The 15,698-nt window shown below is 40.7% G+C and overlaps 1 protein-coding gene across 1 annotated transcript in view; it reads right to left on the reverse strand.

The window, feature by feature from the left end:
* Nucleotides 1-4,648: 4,648 nt before the first annotated feature.
* Nucleotides 4,649-15,698, reverse strand: part of C6H14orf132 (chromosome 6 C14orf132 homolog) — a 39,894-nt gene continuing 28,844 nt past the window's right edge. Inside the window, exons 2-3 of the mRNA XM_061998407.1 lie at nt 11,137-11,418; nt 4,649-5,601 (exon numbers count right to left, since the gene is read on the reverse strand). Coding sequence (XP_061854391.1) covers nt 11,194-11,418 — 225 coding nt within the window. The 3' untranslated portion in view covers nt 4,649-5,601; nt 11,137-11,193. The remainder of the gene's footprint in view (nt 5,602-11,136; nt 11,419-15,698) is intronic.

Raw genomic sequence — 15,698 nt, forward strand, 5'->3', positions numbered from 1 at the left:
CGTTAAATAACTTTTGTATGTGTTTCTAAACCACACGAGAGGAAAGTTTCAAGGTTGTATAATGGACCTCCAACTATATTTAAGAGGAATTCTTAAAAAGGATTCCAAAGCCAAAAGATACTTTGTTTGTTTAACTTGATTTTATACATAAATAGACTGCAAATTTCCAAGCAACTCTATCTCAACACTTATATTTCTGCAACTGAGTTCCATTTGCTGAAAAGTACTTTTTCAAAGGTACACTTTGTTGAAAAATCATATCTAGGAGAAAAAACAGGCTATATTCTTGTTTCAGTATCTATTTTAAGATTGTGATTCATCTCTACATAACTAATACGACTGTATCCTGTGTGACTTGGGATAAAGCAAGAAGCAAGAGGGGGTTGTGGGGAGTGTCTTCTGTAAATACCTCAAATACCAGTGCATGATAATGTAGTATTCCAGTCCAGTAGAGATCTCTAACACTGTCTTAAGGCTATATTACATTAAACAGAATTACTGATGGAAAAGAAGGGAAGTACATTGGTTATGATTATATCAAAGCTAATGGTCTCCAAAACAAGATAGGAAAAACATCACTTTAGATTTTAGAATGTGCAATTTTAGGGAGTTTTCATTAGGTTTCATCTGTCCTTCATGGTGTCAAGTCAGAAAAAGCCTACAGGCAATATTTTCCGCACTCTACAACTGCTTGGGTTTTGGGTTTTTTTTTTTGGGTGGTTTGAGTTTTTTATTTAATCTCACTATTGTGCTACAACTTTGTCTGTGGGATGTGCATGGAATTAGCAATTGACACCTGCAATGCAGAAAAAAGCCCAAGCTTAGGTTTGATGTTTTTTCTGACTTACAGTTGGGGAATGGTCGTGCACTCTGGTTCTGCTCATCTGATGCCGTGGTATTTTCCCTGGCTTGTGTTATGCCATAAGAGGACACAGTCAAGTGCTTTAAGAGAGACATTATCCTCACTTCTATACTAAATTTGCTGTTGTTTTTTATTTGGTTTGGGTTGTGTTGTTGTTGTTTTGAGTTTCTAAATAGAAACCAGTTCCTCACCACTTACCGCTCTTTCATTTCCTGTGGTTCTTTCCTGTTAAAATGGATGTGTTACAATGGTAGTCCCTTACCAGGCAGGTTTGTAGGAGACACTTCCTATTTTCCCATATCTGCACAGAGAAGATGGGGTAACCTACAACCAGTAGTCACTCTGCAGCAACTTCCCAGGTCAGCTGGGCATGCTTCACTTTGAAAGGCCACAACTCACTCTGTCCTGGCAAGCTCTTGAGCAGCCCCGAGTCGCAGCTGGTGCAGTGCCTTCGTTCCCAGCCCTGTACTGCACACAAATCCATGGAAAGCACAGAGATGTCTCATCAGAGTAGCCCTGCTGTGGTTTTCTTTATCACTCATGATGATTTCCTACACTGTTCAAATAATCAGTTGCTTTGATACAGAGCTTTTTAGACCCCTAAGGTATTTGTTCTTGAGACAGCTGGTTTCAGAGACAGCATGAATTAATGCATAGCAAGTATGTGAGCACTGAGTGAAGCAGGGAATTGTTGAGCTATAAAGTAAGGGTGGCTCTCATCTAACTTAAATCAGCCTCACTGGGAATAGCATTCTTAACCCCAGCACTAAAAGACATTAAACAACATCTGATGAACTGGTTTTATCACAGAAAAGATACTAGAGCATTAAAAAAAGAAATTAAGTGTAACTTGACATAGTATGTATTGATAAATCTGAAAGTTGCTTCAGTGACAAGGTTGTACTGTTTTAGCACACAAAAGTCCAAAGCTGTTACAGTTGTGCTGTTACATTGTACTATACTAAAAATGTTCAGATTCTTGTCATATTGTAGGTCTCTTAACACAGGTAAAACTGATGCTAAACAAAGTTCTTCCATACATAGGAGAAAATAGTGAAGGTTTTATGTTTGCTTGTTTGGGTTTTTTACATTTAGAATGTAGGTTGTTTGTTTTTTTTTAAAATTGCCTGAAGAAGAGGAATTTCAGATTGCAACTGGAAGATGGTAAAAATTAAGAGTATCCTACAGTCAGCAGTGAGGCAACTGTGACTACAACGTTAAGAATTAGGCCCTGCATACCCTTGAACTGCAAAAGAAATGGGATGGTAAAGATAATTCTTACAAAGTCAAAGTCTGCATTTGACTTCAGGAGACGCCAGTGAAGATGTACTTCAGAAGATGGGATCCACCCGAAACAAGACCAAGTCAGTAAATAATGAGAAAGGACTAGAGAAGTTTGCACAGAGGATAGCAACTACCGTGGCTAAGAGAAATTAATGTGGTTATACAAACTATTAAAAAAAACAACAGCATGAGACTTTCAGAGGAATTAATGGGCATTTTGATTTACCTGAAGAAGAAAGAGAAGTACTTTATAAGTACTGTTTTGCAGCAGCGTTTGTCACAGAGAACTTTGAGGAATATTTACTCAAAATATTTTCGAAGTAAACAGAGATTGACAGAGATCAGAAGGAACTGGGTATTAGCACAGAGTATGAAATGAAAGAGCAGAAAGACTTTTTGGGGGTTTTTTTAAATTAAAAAAAAAAAAAGAAGCAAGAGAAAAATTGCTCAGATGCTTGGGAGAAGAGCTGAGCTGCTGAGAAAATAAAATCCTGCACTTAAAATTGTTTGATGCATTGGAGGCCTGGGGAATAATAAATCACTTGTCCTGTCCTTTAAAGAGTCCCTCACTCAGGAAATTCACAGATCAGTAAACCTTATTCCTGTACCCAACTGCAGGCACAAAACTTTTGTAATCAAAACCAGAAACCACAAGAAAAGAAATACATACAGCTGACTCTTCAAATGACCATCCAACAGAACTTTCTCTTCCATTTCTAATTATTGTGCAGAATTTAGAAGTGAAAACAACCGAAATCTGCAATGAAAAAGTGATTTATAACTAGATGTTGTTGTAGTGTGGCAATTGCACTGCCTTACATTTTAATGGGTAAACTCTGGAATATGTTGCTAGACCTATAGAGATTGGGACTAGGAAAAAAACCCACATCTTCGACTTTTAACTTCTTTTTTTCATTAATTTTTGTCAGATTTGCTCTCAGGACTGGCATGTGCATCTTTGTGGTTCTGAGTTTGCTTCGCTCAAAGGTAAGTCAAACTTAAAATGGTGCGTGAGAACTGACTTAACACATCCTTTTGTCATTCAGCAGATCTGAACATATTTGCTCATTGGTTCCCCTTTGGAGAATTGCAAGGTTTGCAATAATCTACATGCTGTATTGCATTAGGAAAGCCACATATTTTCCTTTTTACCTCTTGCCACTATTTGCCTTTATGAAGCTTGTTGAACATCCCACAGTGAGATGTGATGCCCCTCTCAGGTTCCCCAAACCAATCATAGAAACATCCACACTGCACCGTGGGACAGGACGGTCATGCTAAACTGAAAAGAGAACTGGGAGAGAGCAATCACAGAAGGGTTCATGGTATAAAGGCTTCTGAGCTTACTTTAAAGAAGTTGAGACATCTTTTTTGGCTCCAAAGTGTGTTAAGGCATTTCTTAAACTTTGGGAGCAGGTGCATCCCTTCCTGTGGAAACAGCCACAGTGTTTTGTTTGTGCCACATAGGCAACAGAGAGGGTTTCCCAAGGCTGACAAATCACGTAGATTCGTAAACAAAACAAACTGTTAGTGTCAACATATCACTGGAGGTAATAATTAAATAACTGCATTTACAGGCATCAAAATACTCTCAAGTAAACTGAGAATAAAATGAGAAATCACACGTTGCCATTAATTTGAAGAACTTTATCCAAAAGCACAAGTTCCACCCAATATTAACAAAACTTATCATTTTCACCATAGTAAAAGAATGAAACAGTATCTTGTACACATATAGTGAAAGCAGTCAAAGCTGGAGAAAAGAAAGTAACAGGAGTTTAAAATAACACATTTCTATTAACTAAACTTATTCATTACAGTAAACTTAAGAGGAAACTGAGGGCATTTTTTCAGTTGCTTTTCTCTTTACAGATATCCATATTTCAAGAATAATGATTACAAGAGTAAAAGTTTTCTTTAAACCAACCCATATACTACAAAAACAACAGAGCACCCCTGCAAACCTGTAAGTATACAGAACAGCGTGGCAGAGAGAAAGCACAAGAGAATTAAATTGTCAAGGATTATTAAGAAAAATAACTGTATACTTAAAGGGCTCCTGTAAAGATGTTTTACATGTGCTATGGATGCCGTTTCCATATGACTGTGACTCTGAGTGAAGTACGGGTGCTCTCAGAAGTGCCATTATCTAGCTTATTTTGAGAAAACCCCCAACAATTAGGCAATATTTGAGACAACTGAAAAAACAAATGTTACAGGCTACCTCACAAAGCTAGCTACTGGATTTATTTACATTAGCTTAAAATTTCAGTCAGGCTTTGCACTTCTTCCAAACTCAGTAACTTCAAACTGACAGAACAAATATTTCGCATGTTAGGTGCTCAGACAATAGAAAAAATAGTGCAACTGTTTGCTACATTATATACTCTTCCAGTGTATCTACCAAAATATTCAGACTAGATTTTTATTACCTTGTCGTTTAAAAAAATACAACATTCCTTCTTTCTTTCTTTTGATTAGGAAATTATGGACATCTTTAGATACATTTAAAATTAAACCCCAGCAACCCAGAGCTAGTTCTGGAAGGTGATCCACTGAGCAAGATGTCAGAAGTGTAGAAGAGGTGTTGTTAATGCAGTTGACTCCAGGTGGAGGCAAAGGTCCCTCTGGACAGAGCAGCTTGCGGGCTCGGGAGCTTCAATCATCCTTATGAAGGCAGTAACTGAAAAGAGTTTTAGGCCTAGATCTGTAAACAGCTTAATCTTATTTGCTCATTTGTGAGACTGAACTGCACAGGAAATGTGACATCATCTTAATAACTTCAGCTCAGGAAGCTCCCCAAACAACACCAGAACAAGCAGGGTCTCGTGAGGGAGGCTGTTCAGCAATCTCAGCTCTGGCCAAGAAATACGCTTCCTTTTGGTCACAATGAGACTCAGAAATGTGCAATCTGGCTATAGCAGCTTGGCTGTGCATCTGAAAACAGCAGGTGTGGCTAGATTTGAAACTCCCATGGCGTTGCACACTGTGCTTGTTTTCCTTCACTGAATTAAGGTAGTGGTTAATGGCCTTTGCCCTACACAATTACATGAGGCTTTTCACGTCTTCTGCTCCCCTTGCCCTACCCCAAGTGATTTACCACCGATTCTGACGTGCTGAGGGTGGCAAGGGACGTGAGGTGGAGGAAAACTCAGCAAATGCTGACTGCAGAACAGTGGACTAGATGTACAAAATGTGAGCTTCTGTAAGGAGCTTTGAGTTGTATGGATGCTGACGATACAGTTACCAAGCTTTATGGTCACATCTTACTATTCTATTTGGGGGAAGTAGTTAATGATTTTGCTAAGGCTGATAATGATTAGGATCTTCCTACAGGCAGACAGCTTATATCAGTGATCTGTGCACTTCCTGTGATGAGTCCTCACATTTTACTGATGGTCAAGGAGATGCTTAAGTGCCAAAGAACATTGCTGGCTTCCAACTGCTCACATGCTCTGAAATGGAATGAAAAGAATACAGAGAAAACAAGGAGAGAAACTGAATGAAGGCATAGAGACATGGGGTGGTGATGAGGGGTTTAAAGGGATGGATGTGAGCTCCCATCAGGGTACCTGGGGGAGGAATGAGGAATGACGTAGCCTGAAGCATCAGACAGTGACTTTTGAGACATGCTTAGCAAGTGAGGTCTCTCTGCTCTCAGCTTTTTAAAAATTTGGATAATAGTAAGACTTGAGATCGAATGTCATAAAAAGCTGCAGATTAAAATAAGGTAATGCTACTGTACAGATGTTACTTGACTCATCAATGTTCTATCCTTAAGAATCAAGAAATTCAAGTATTTTCACTTCAGCAGGGAGCCTAGAAGTGCTCTGGAAGGTAGGTCTTGCATGTATTCTACAACACAAAAGCTTTTTGAGTATTTTCTACAACTGAAAAATATCTTCACTAGCTGCATAGGAATGATAGGCATAATGCTCCCAAGACTTCCTGAAAAGATGGACATACCATTTGTGCTCATACAAAAGAGCCTTTGTGCTTGTACCAACGCATCAAGTCTGCTTCTGACTCTCAGGTAACCCTGCCTTCAGAGGCGTGCCAATGAGATGATTAGAGATTTGACAGTTCTGGGTTATCAGTGTTGTTTTCTTTTCCAGTTCCTGGCTGTGCTGCTGTAATTCCCACAACAGGTTACTGCAAAAGTAAGTCTGGTCATGTCATCTTGGGCCAGCTTGGGAGAAAATTACCATCAATTCATGTAAATGTACATATTCCCCTGGAGTCTCCTGGGTAGACAATTGGACACTTTCCCCTCTTTCTTTGTGCCCGAAGGGCAAAAAACCTAAAATGGGACATGGTTGGTCCCTTGCTGTTAGGAGCTCCCTTACATGTCCAGAGAATGGCATAGTGATGATTTCATTTCCACTGGTTTGACTTGGAAGGGCAAGGTAAAAGGCACAGAAGGGTTGTATGTGAAAACATAAAGTTAATGTCAGATCAAGGGAAACAGGAGACTTTAAGGCTTTGGCATGCTTTGATTTCTTTAGGATGTTCCCACATTGAGGCAAAGGAACCCACTACACATTAAAACATCCCCATCTTTACCTTATGGGTACCGATAACAATATACCTACCAGAACACCGATCTCTGGCTTTTATTCTGTGACTGGAATAAATGCACTTGCTTTTATTTTTTACACTTTATTTTTACAGGTGCAAGCAAGCTGTAGAATGCAGAGGGAGATGCCGTACTTCATGGTTAGCTCACTTAAGCTCGGCTCAGGCTGTGAGCCTAGGAAGCCAGCAAGGCTCAGCAGGGCAGAGCAGGCGTTAATGAACCGCTCAGCTCTGCCTGTCAGAGCCCTGATGCCTGACATTATCACCAGGGACTTAACTGCTCTTTTCTGTGCATTAACCAGATGGAATCTAATTCTCCAGAGCTCTGACTGCTCTAAAAGCACGGGAATATTTTGATCTGGGATTCCGATTTTTTTGACCTGTTTCTCTCAATAATGGAAATCATCTTTAAAAAGAATAACCTTCCAGATTCTGCTCTATGTTTAGCCACAGGAAACCCAGCAAAATTACACCAGGTAAATGGATAGTTACCTGAAATTAATAACTTTCAGCAGCCTGCAGATAAATGTGAAGAGGTTATTAACAACTGGAATTGTTTGAGAACAGCAAAACAAATGCTTCTAATGTCAGACAAAATATATAGCAACCTACTGACTAAGAACTCCTGTTTTCACTTGGTCCCAGGCACAAAGGTACATTTTCCCTTTACCTTCAAAGGGATGTACAGGATAAGACTGTAATGGCTGGCTGCTTCGATTTACTCTGGATTTGGGATTTGTTATTACAGGCTGCTCAGCAGTTTGGTGGGATGCTGACTGCCCTCACATCCTTTTGCAAACGAAGATTTTTGGACTCGTCACTTCTGAGGTATCTATCAGCTCACCTGTCCACTGAAATGACTAAATACATTAGTGTAACAGATGAGTCGCTTTCCTACTGTTGTTACAGCAGTTTTTAAATCTGTTGCTAAGTTTTGTAAGTGGGTTGACCCAGCAATACATCCTCCTCCCTCGCTTTATTTTTGGAGAATGTCAATGCTGTGGACAAAAACAGAGTTCTAGCCCTGCAGATAACAATATAACAGGAGTAGCCGTGTGGGTTTCCCTACCCCCTTCTCAGATCTGATGTGCATTTGCACCCACCTCCGTCACTGTTCAGCCTTTAGTCTCTTTGCTGTGATGGCTGCACAGATGCCATGGGGATCTGCCGACTGCTTAGAGGAAAAAATAATAATAAACTTAAGAGGCAGTTCAATTATTTGATATGTTGCTATTGATCCCTACAGTCCATTGGCTAGAAGGAGGAGCACATTCAGCGTTGGTTCTTGTGTTTGTACAATGACGTTTACAACACAGCTAGAGGTCTAGCACTGCATATAGGAAGCATTTTGCTTTGTCTGCTACAGTAATTCCCTTTTTCTATGGTTGAACTCAAACCTTCTCTAACCTCACAAAAGATGGAAGTAGTTGCAGTGGATGGAGCCAGATTGCAACATCCAGAAACACACCATGCATGTTATCACTGTCAAAATAGATCAGAGTTTGAACCAGCTCTGCTCCCCAAGATGCACCTGAAAATATTCTGGTAAAGAGTACCTTTGCACCTGCATGCTAAAACTACCATCTTCTCAACAGCAAAGCTGCATGCTTACTGTGCAGTGTAACCAGAAGACAGGAAATGCTGCCACTTGCTGCCTGCACCCAGTTTGCCTTGTCACCCTGTCAAACCAATTACTTTAATTAAAGTTCTGTCTAGCCCTTCCTGACAACTCAGCCTCTAACAATGAAAATATGTATGATGATGATCGGGATGAGGGAGGCAGAACTCATTGTTTTCCAACACTCCTGCTATCACCATCAATTTCACATGAAAGTAGGGCACTTTCTTTGGGAAAAACAACACAAGAGTGTCCCTCAGTTTCATTAGCAGAGTTGTGGTTCTTTGCTCTTCCTGCTCTAATGCTGCTCTTTATGGGTGACAGACTTAGTCTAGTGCTTTGGAAGAGAGATGCAAACATTTCTTAGAATATTAATCTTAGTGCAATTAGCAATGTCAACAAAGCTCACTGCTGGTAAATTCATTAAGTGGCAGAATAATCCCACTGGGGAAGTATCATGGTGTCAAACTGGTTTTAATCATGGGGGAAGTGTTTTGCTCTTCACTGCTTTCAAGATCTGGCCTAACTAGAGACCCTGTAGAAACACTGAAGAAAAGTCCATGAAAAATTGATACAATTAGAAAGGTATAAGAGTATAAGAAAATGGTTGGGAACAGAGTATTACATTAAGCAATAATTCCATGGGTCCTAAATGTTCTTACAGCAGAGCCTGTCCTGCTCAGTTCTGCATTGGAAACTTCTCTGTGGCCTTCTAAGCTCATTTAACACCTTTCTGTTCAGCAAGAATAAGGGAGTGTAAGGACAGGAAAGGTACACAATCTATGCAGCTCCCATTTTGTTGTTATGCTCTCCTATGAAGGAAAAAAGCACCATTTTAAGACAGTGAAAATCATCATTTTTGTATCATTCTTAAGACTACAGATATTTCATTAGGCAGAAGGTCCTTTCTTCCAGCTTCCAGAAACGGGCTTCCCAAACTTTTGCAACATGGATCTCACCCATCCTCAACCATCTCCACAAAATCCTACCTCTAAATAGGGAAATAACTCTACACATAAAAGCTCAGTTCCCCAAGTTAATTGGCATTTTTTTCCTCATCCTCAAAGCAATTTAGTTTCTTTCTTCCCCTCCTCTCTGTTTGCATTTCTCCAGTCTTTGAAGACCAGTTCACAGAGGGGGAAAGAAAATACACACCATGACTAGTGAGTGGTTATAAACACTGATTTGGGGCATGCTGCTTTGATTCAAGTAAGTTTTTGCCAGCCCTACATGAAAATGGGTTTAAAGAGAAAAGAGGAAAATCCAAACCTCTCTATAAATTCAGTAGCTCTTAGCCCAGCCTCGAGCTCAGGGGCAGGCAACTCTTAAAAATAGCCTCAATGCCTGTAGACAAGGCTTGCTGGAACTAGGGTAGTAGCTGTATGAGTCAGAAAACCTATATTGTACATATGTACAATACATATACATGTACATATTGTACATGCAGACATAGAGAAATTGTCTGGTACACTCAAAGTGCAGATATTTTATAGATTTCAGGTTATTTTTTAAGTGAGAATTGGAAGATTTCCAACAGAAGTGATTTTTTTTTCCTTCCCTCGAGCTTTTATAATCTCTGAAACAAGGCAGGAGACAGTTTGTTTTGAAAAGAAACAGCTCTTGAGAAAGAACTGCTCAGGGGAACAATGCAGTGAGAATATTGCCCCTCAACAGAACAAATTCAAATGATAATTGCAGTTGTTACCTAAAGCAGGCTGTATAAAAATCACTTCCAGGAGCCTCAGCAGAACCCAGAGACATATTAGCACTGAAATACAAGCACTTGCATGTCTGTCTCTTGCTATCTTCTTTTGTGCTGTTTCTACCCCAGGACATCCCGCCTCTTGCACTCACTCCCTCCAGAGCACAGAAGAGTCCCGTCTTTCTTTCTGTTCTATTATTCTCATAGACAGCATTCCTTGTTAATTAGGCTTCACAATTTCCCCACATTCTTTTGACACCAATAAGCTTAAGAAAGTACATGGCTGCTGTGGGAAATCTGGATTACAGCAAAATACATTGAAAATCATGGCATTTGGCTTTTGTTTCCTGGGAAGGACACATCTAGAAACCACTGCAACCCGGTAGCTCTAGCAGAAAGGGTTGCTGCTGCTCTGTTTAACGTGTACCTGTCCTGGAATGCAGAGGCTTTGCAGACCAGCCATACCTTGCAATAGCTATGCCTCCTCCTGCAAGCAGTATCAACTCATAGATTATCAGATCCAGCAACTGATACTGGAAGGCAAGTGTTAGATAGCATGCATCTGCCTGTCCTAGCTTTAAGACTCATTATTTTGAACACAGCCTAGTAGTGTATGCATGTGCTGAGGTCTCACACATGATGAATTTCATGAGACCTCAGCCCATGCTGACCATTCAGTCCATCTGGAAAACTAAGATGTCCAGAAAACATGACATTGAATAATTTCATCCAACATGATACCACAGTAAAAAATGCACAAAAAAAGCTGACAAAATGCAGAAGAGCTGCTAGAAAAATCTAAACAGTAGAAAATAAGCACTTTCTATATAAATCTCACTTTCTCTTAGTATTTACTGTATCCAAATTGGTCTCTCATCACATTTCTGTACAAAACTGATATTAGCTCTGTTCTCAATTAAAGCTTTCACCTCCACACAATTTGCAATTGCATCCAACCTTTCTGCCATTACCATTTAAGATGATTAACTTGCATTTCACTTCCACAATTGTGGCAGCAGTTAGTTAAACAACAAAGTCTCTGCCTATATGTGTTTATATAGATATACATGTATACATACACACATACATACGTACACATGACAAATACTGTTGCAGTTATCCTCTCTTCCAGTGTTTGGGGGGACAGTCATCCTAGAAGGTGAAGGCATACACCACTCCCACAACCACAATATTTCCAATTGTTGCTATTATAGCAATCCATAACAATATGGCATCATTTGAAGAACGGGATGGCTCCTCTGATGGATTCTGCATGGAAGAAGCTGCATGGACGTTGGCTGATGAGTTAAACAGGGAGTACTCTGTACTAAAGTCCTCGTTGGGTGAGTCCATAAAGGCTCCTCCCATAACAGGAAGCTGTGAAGAAAGATATGGCAAAATTAGATTGAAGGTGAATTTGCTTTGGTTCAAAGTCATTAACAAAAGACTAACCACTAGCACACCTGCAAAATTACTGATTTTGTGTGTGTGGTGCTAATCTGTCAGGAATACTGTTGACACACACTCTACAGTATTTCTTCCACTCCTGTTAGAATCAATTGCAGAAAAGCTACGGATTTTCTGAACACACACACCAGTGAGCACACAGGCTACCAGTCAATCTAAGTCATGGCATGCATTTGGAAAGTAGTAATACTGCTGTCCACACAGCACTCACATACCACAATGTAAGTCTGCAGCAACACAACTGTTGCGATTGTACCGTATCGCTCTAAGCCACTGGGCAAGCACGGGCTGTGATGCCAAGAATTTGTACCACTCATAATTTGTGCAGAGACCATGCAAAAACAGGAACTTCAAAAGTTCTTACTTAAACCAGGTGGCTAGTGCACTAACTTCACCTGCAAAACACACCATTGCGACAATTAAGGATTTATAAATCTATACAATGGAAAACTTCAAATTGAACTAAGTGGCAGATTTCCAACACTTCCCCCCGCCTAGAATTCTACGGGGAAAGACAAAGTTTCTTTGGTGATCTTAATGAATTTCTCAAGTGGTGCCAGGAAAAGTTCTCAGTAAAATAGCATTTATTCAGTACAGGAATATGAAAAAGCTAAAGAAAAAAGGAATCATTTAACCTTGTCTGTGTACACGTTCCAGTTGTCATCCCAACTTCATCCTAGACCACAACACACATTCTTCGTGATTCAACAACTCTTTTACACACTTCACAGAGTGTGCAAATGTATGGATCTCTCATTCAGGCAAGAGAAGGATACCTACTGCAGTATTAAGACCATCTACTACTAAAAAAGGGTTCACACAGAAGCTTTTTGCTTTCATGCTTGTCCTGTGTACATTTGGGAATGCAGACCTGTAAAAGTGTCCCCTGGCTCACCAAGTGCAGACTACACAGTAGAGGACGTTGTTTCAGAAGCTGCAGAACATCTGCTTCACAGATCTACAAATGCTAAGGATGCATGTTTCTGAATATCTTGTAAAAAGCCAAAGATTTGCTCAGCAACCTCAGAAACTGAAACTGTTATGTAGTGCAGGAAGAGCACGAACAGTGTGGGTACTGTAAAGCCCTAAATCTCTGCAGTAACCAGTAAATGAAACTCCTGGAGGACTGTAGCAGGCAGGTAGACCAAACCCATGGCTTTACTGGGGAAAAAAAAAAAAACCACACTACAAACTACAAACCAGAGCCATATGTCCAAATCTCTCTGGCAGCCTGACCAGGAAGGATAAATTCCATCACGGAGCTGATGATTACTTTGACCTTGTGCATCCTACCAACACTTTCGGATCTGACAGAGCTCCAGTCCTTCAAGGAATGCTTAAAAAAAAAGGTCTGAAAATGTTCTTAAGGAACAGCTCTGCTGCAACATCAACCAGCCTTTCCTTCCCCACCGCTGTCCATACCACTGCTGTCGCTTTCCAACCTTCAGATGCAGTTATCACCTCCTGTTTTACTCCCTACTTGTAAGTGCTTTTGAGGTTTTGGCACCATTCTTAGCCTTTCTCAACAAGGCTTTCTTCTACAGCTGGAATCCTCTGATTCTGTAACAACAAAATAAAACTTGTCCCTGCCGTGACACTAGTAAAAGTACTGTTATAACTTCAGCAGTACTGCTGAAGTCACCACAGCCTGTGACTAATAGCGAAGCCAGCCTTGTCTTTGTTGAGTCACATCACAGAAGGCTGCTATACAGTCAGCCCTAAATTACCATGCCCACTACTGGCTGGATTGAGAAAGCAACCTCTTTTAACACCCCATCCTTCGGTTCCCGTATCACGTTTTGACTCTCCCTTTGGTACCGAACTGTGAGGCTTATGCTATGGAGGCTGCAAAACAGGACAGGATTTGCGGACAAACCACCTCTACATATTGGTGGTTGTAATCTACAAATTAGAGCAAAGAACTCGAAAAGCTTGAGAATAAAGTAACTTTTTTTTTTTCCTTGCTATTCATCTAATTTTACAGAGCTATAAAAGACAGATTCTCTTTCAAAGCTGACTGATGAACAAATTTCATTTGTGATAGAAAATATTACGTCATATTCAAAATGAAACAGAGAATGATGAAAGATCATGATGGATTTGTCACACTACCCAATCCACACTACATAAAATTATCTTTGAGATCAAGCACGATTAGACAAAAGCAGTTTGCAAGAAACCAAACAGGAAATTGAAAAAGTCAAGTTTGATACATTCCTCCTGCATCGAAAATTTTTGCTGCCACTTTCGACACGGAGCGTGCCTCTAAAAGAGCAAAAGCTTCCACTTCACAAGCTCAGCTTGGTATTTTGAATCCAGTTCCACCAGCTTGTTTTATGTCTGGGGATTTGGTAAGGAAAACACTGCTCAGTTCAATTGAGGTTTCTTTTTCTTTAGAGATTGCCATAAAAGGCAATTCTGACTTCAAACAGAAGTGTGTTTACGTAGTGATGCTGCCACTTAACAGCTATGGAGACACTAAAGATCTTTGCAGCAAATGATGGGCACACATTTACCGCACCAGCAGTAAAATGCTCAGCTGGAGGTGTCTGCCTCTTCAGCAAACCATTTCAAGGGTATCTGCATTTAGGATGGCCACTTCTGCAAAATCTTTCTACTGAAACAATCATCCAAAATACAGAGGTACCTATAGATGTGCATGTGCCCAAGACAGTGGCAGGTCACAAGCACTGTTCTGGTGAGTGGTACCTGTTTTTTGGGGCCACACATTCTGTGCTCTAAATGAGTTATACGAAGCAACAAACTTCCACTCTGTTAGTCCACCTGGTGCTGTCACAAAGGCAGGGAGCATTCGTGTAGCAACACAGTTACATACCACACTGCAAGCGAGTCTGAATCTCCCCATACTGTCTTGAGGCTCAAACAAGCTGTTTGTACCATCTGAGGGGAACACATGGTGAAACAGCTCATCTGAATCTAGAAAAGGCTTCTAGTGACCTGATACAGGGCACTGACATTCAGCACCTGGCACAGGCTCTTTCAGTAAAATTGACTTCCAGCTTTTCTGTTTGTAGGTCAGTAGCACTTCACCACAGATCTCAAAATAAACCTCGCTGCCAATTTCCTGTTCACAGCAACTGTCTCTTCACAAAAAACACATATTTCCCCCTTCTCACTGCTGAAATGGCCTTGTGTAAGGGCACAGGAATGGCCATATGGTGTCAGACAGAAAGTTCATCTCCCTTGTGTGTGGCAGCTCCAGCAGTGGCCATAAATAGATGCTTAGGAAAGAGTAAGGGCAGCACAGGACAAGCCTGTCTGATGCTACCCCTCAACAACTCATAGTCTCCACACGTTTTCAGCTTAGGAAGTTCATACGTCAGATGCTATTGCTGTGGATTTAATAACTTGCAAAGAATTTAACTGCCATGAATCTGTCCAGCCTCCTCCTGAGCTCATCTAAAGCGGAGAATCCTTCTCAGTCTGGCCTCTTACTGCCACTTAACAGTCAGGGCTGCCCAGCAACTAGAGCTCCGAAAATTAACCATGGGAAATAGGCCCGTCTCTCCACAGGAGAGAGGGAAGTAGGGATGATTTATATCATCTGGCAATCTATCTTTTTGGTAGATTAATTTCAGTGAGATGAATCTCCTCCTCAATCTTGATGTCTCTGTTCTCCCAAAAGGTACAGTATCTTCCCTCTGCAGTCTTATTTGAGATATTACATTAAAGGCTGCAAGACATCCAGACCCGACACTGATGGGAAGTGCAAAGTGCCTGCGATAAGCAGTAAGCCAAGGATAGAAAGCCTGCAATGCTCTCTGTGTTTGCTCTATTTCTCTGTCCATGCCTCTACAAAGCAAATATATGCCAGTATACATCAGCCCGAAACTTCACCCACATGCTGTGACAGTGACTTGCAGTCTGCCTTCGCCTCAGAGGGTTCTTATAGTTTAGGCAAAGCTGCGCAGAGCCTGTGCTACCCCTCCCAAGGGCACTGGGTGAGCAGGGCAGAGCAAAGGGTTAACTGGGAAAGGTGATAGTGAAGGACATGAGGAAGAATGCTGTAAGCACTGTTTGGAAATGAAGCTCTTTTCCTAGTGACTACACCGATGATATTGTTGAGTGGCGCTAACAGTACGTCACTTACTAAATGCCTTCTGGGACTGTCGATGGAGGCATTCAAAACATTAGCAACAGGCAGGAAACCAAACAGCAAAATGTCAAGC

The sequence above is a fragment of the Colius striatus genome, chromosome 6 (genome assembly GCF_028858725.1).
Source record: "Colius striatus isolate bColStr4 chromosome 6, bColStr4.1.hap1, whole genome shotgun sequence".
Taxonomy (NCBI): domain Eukaryota; kingdom Metazoa; phylum Chordata; class Aves; order Coliiformes; family Coliidae; genus Colius; species Colius striatus.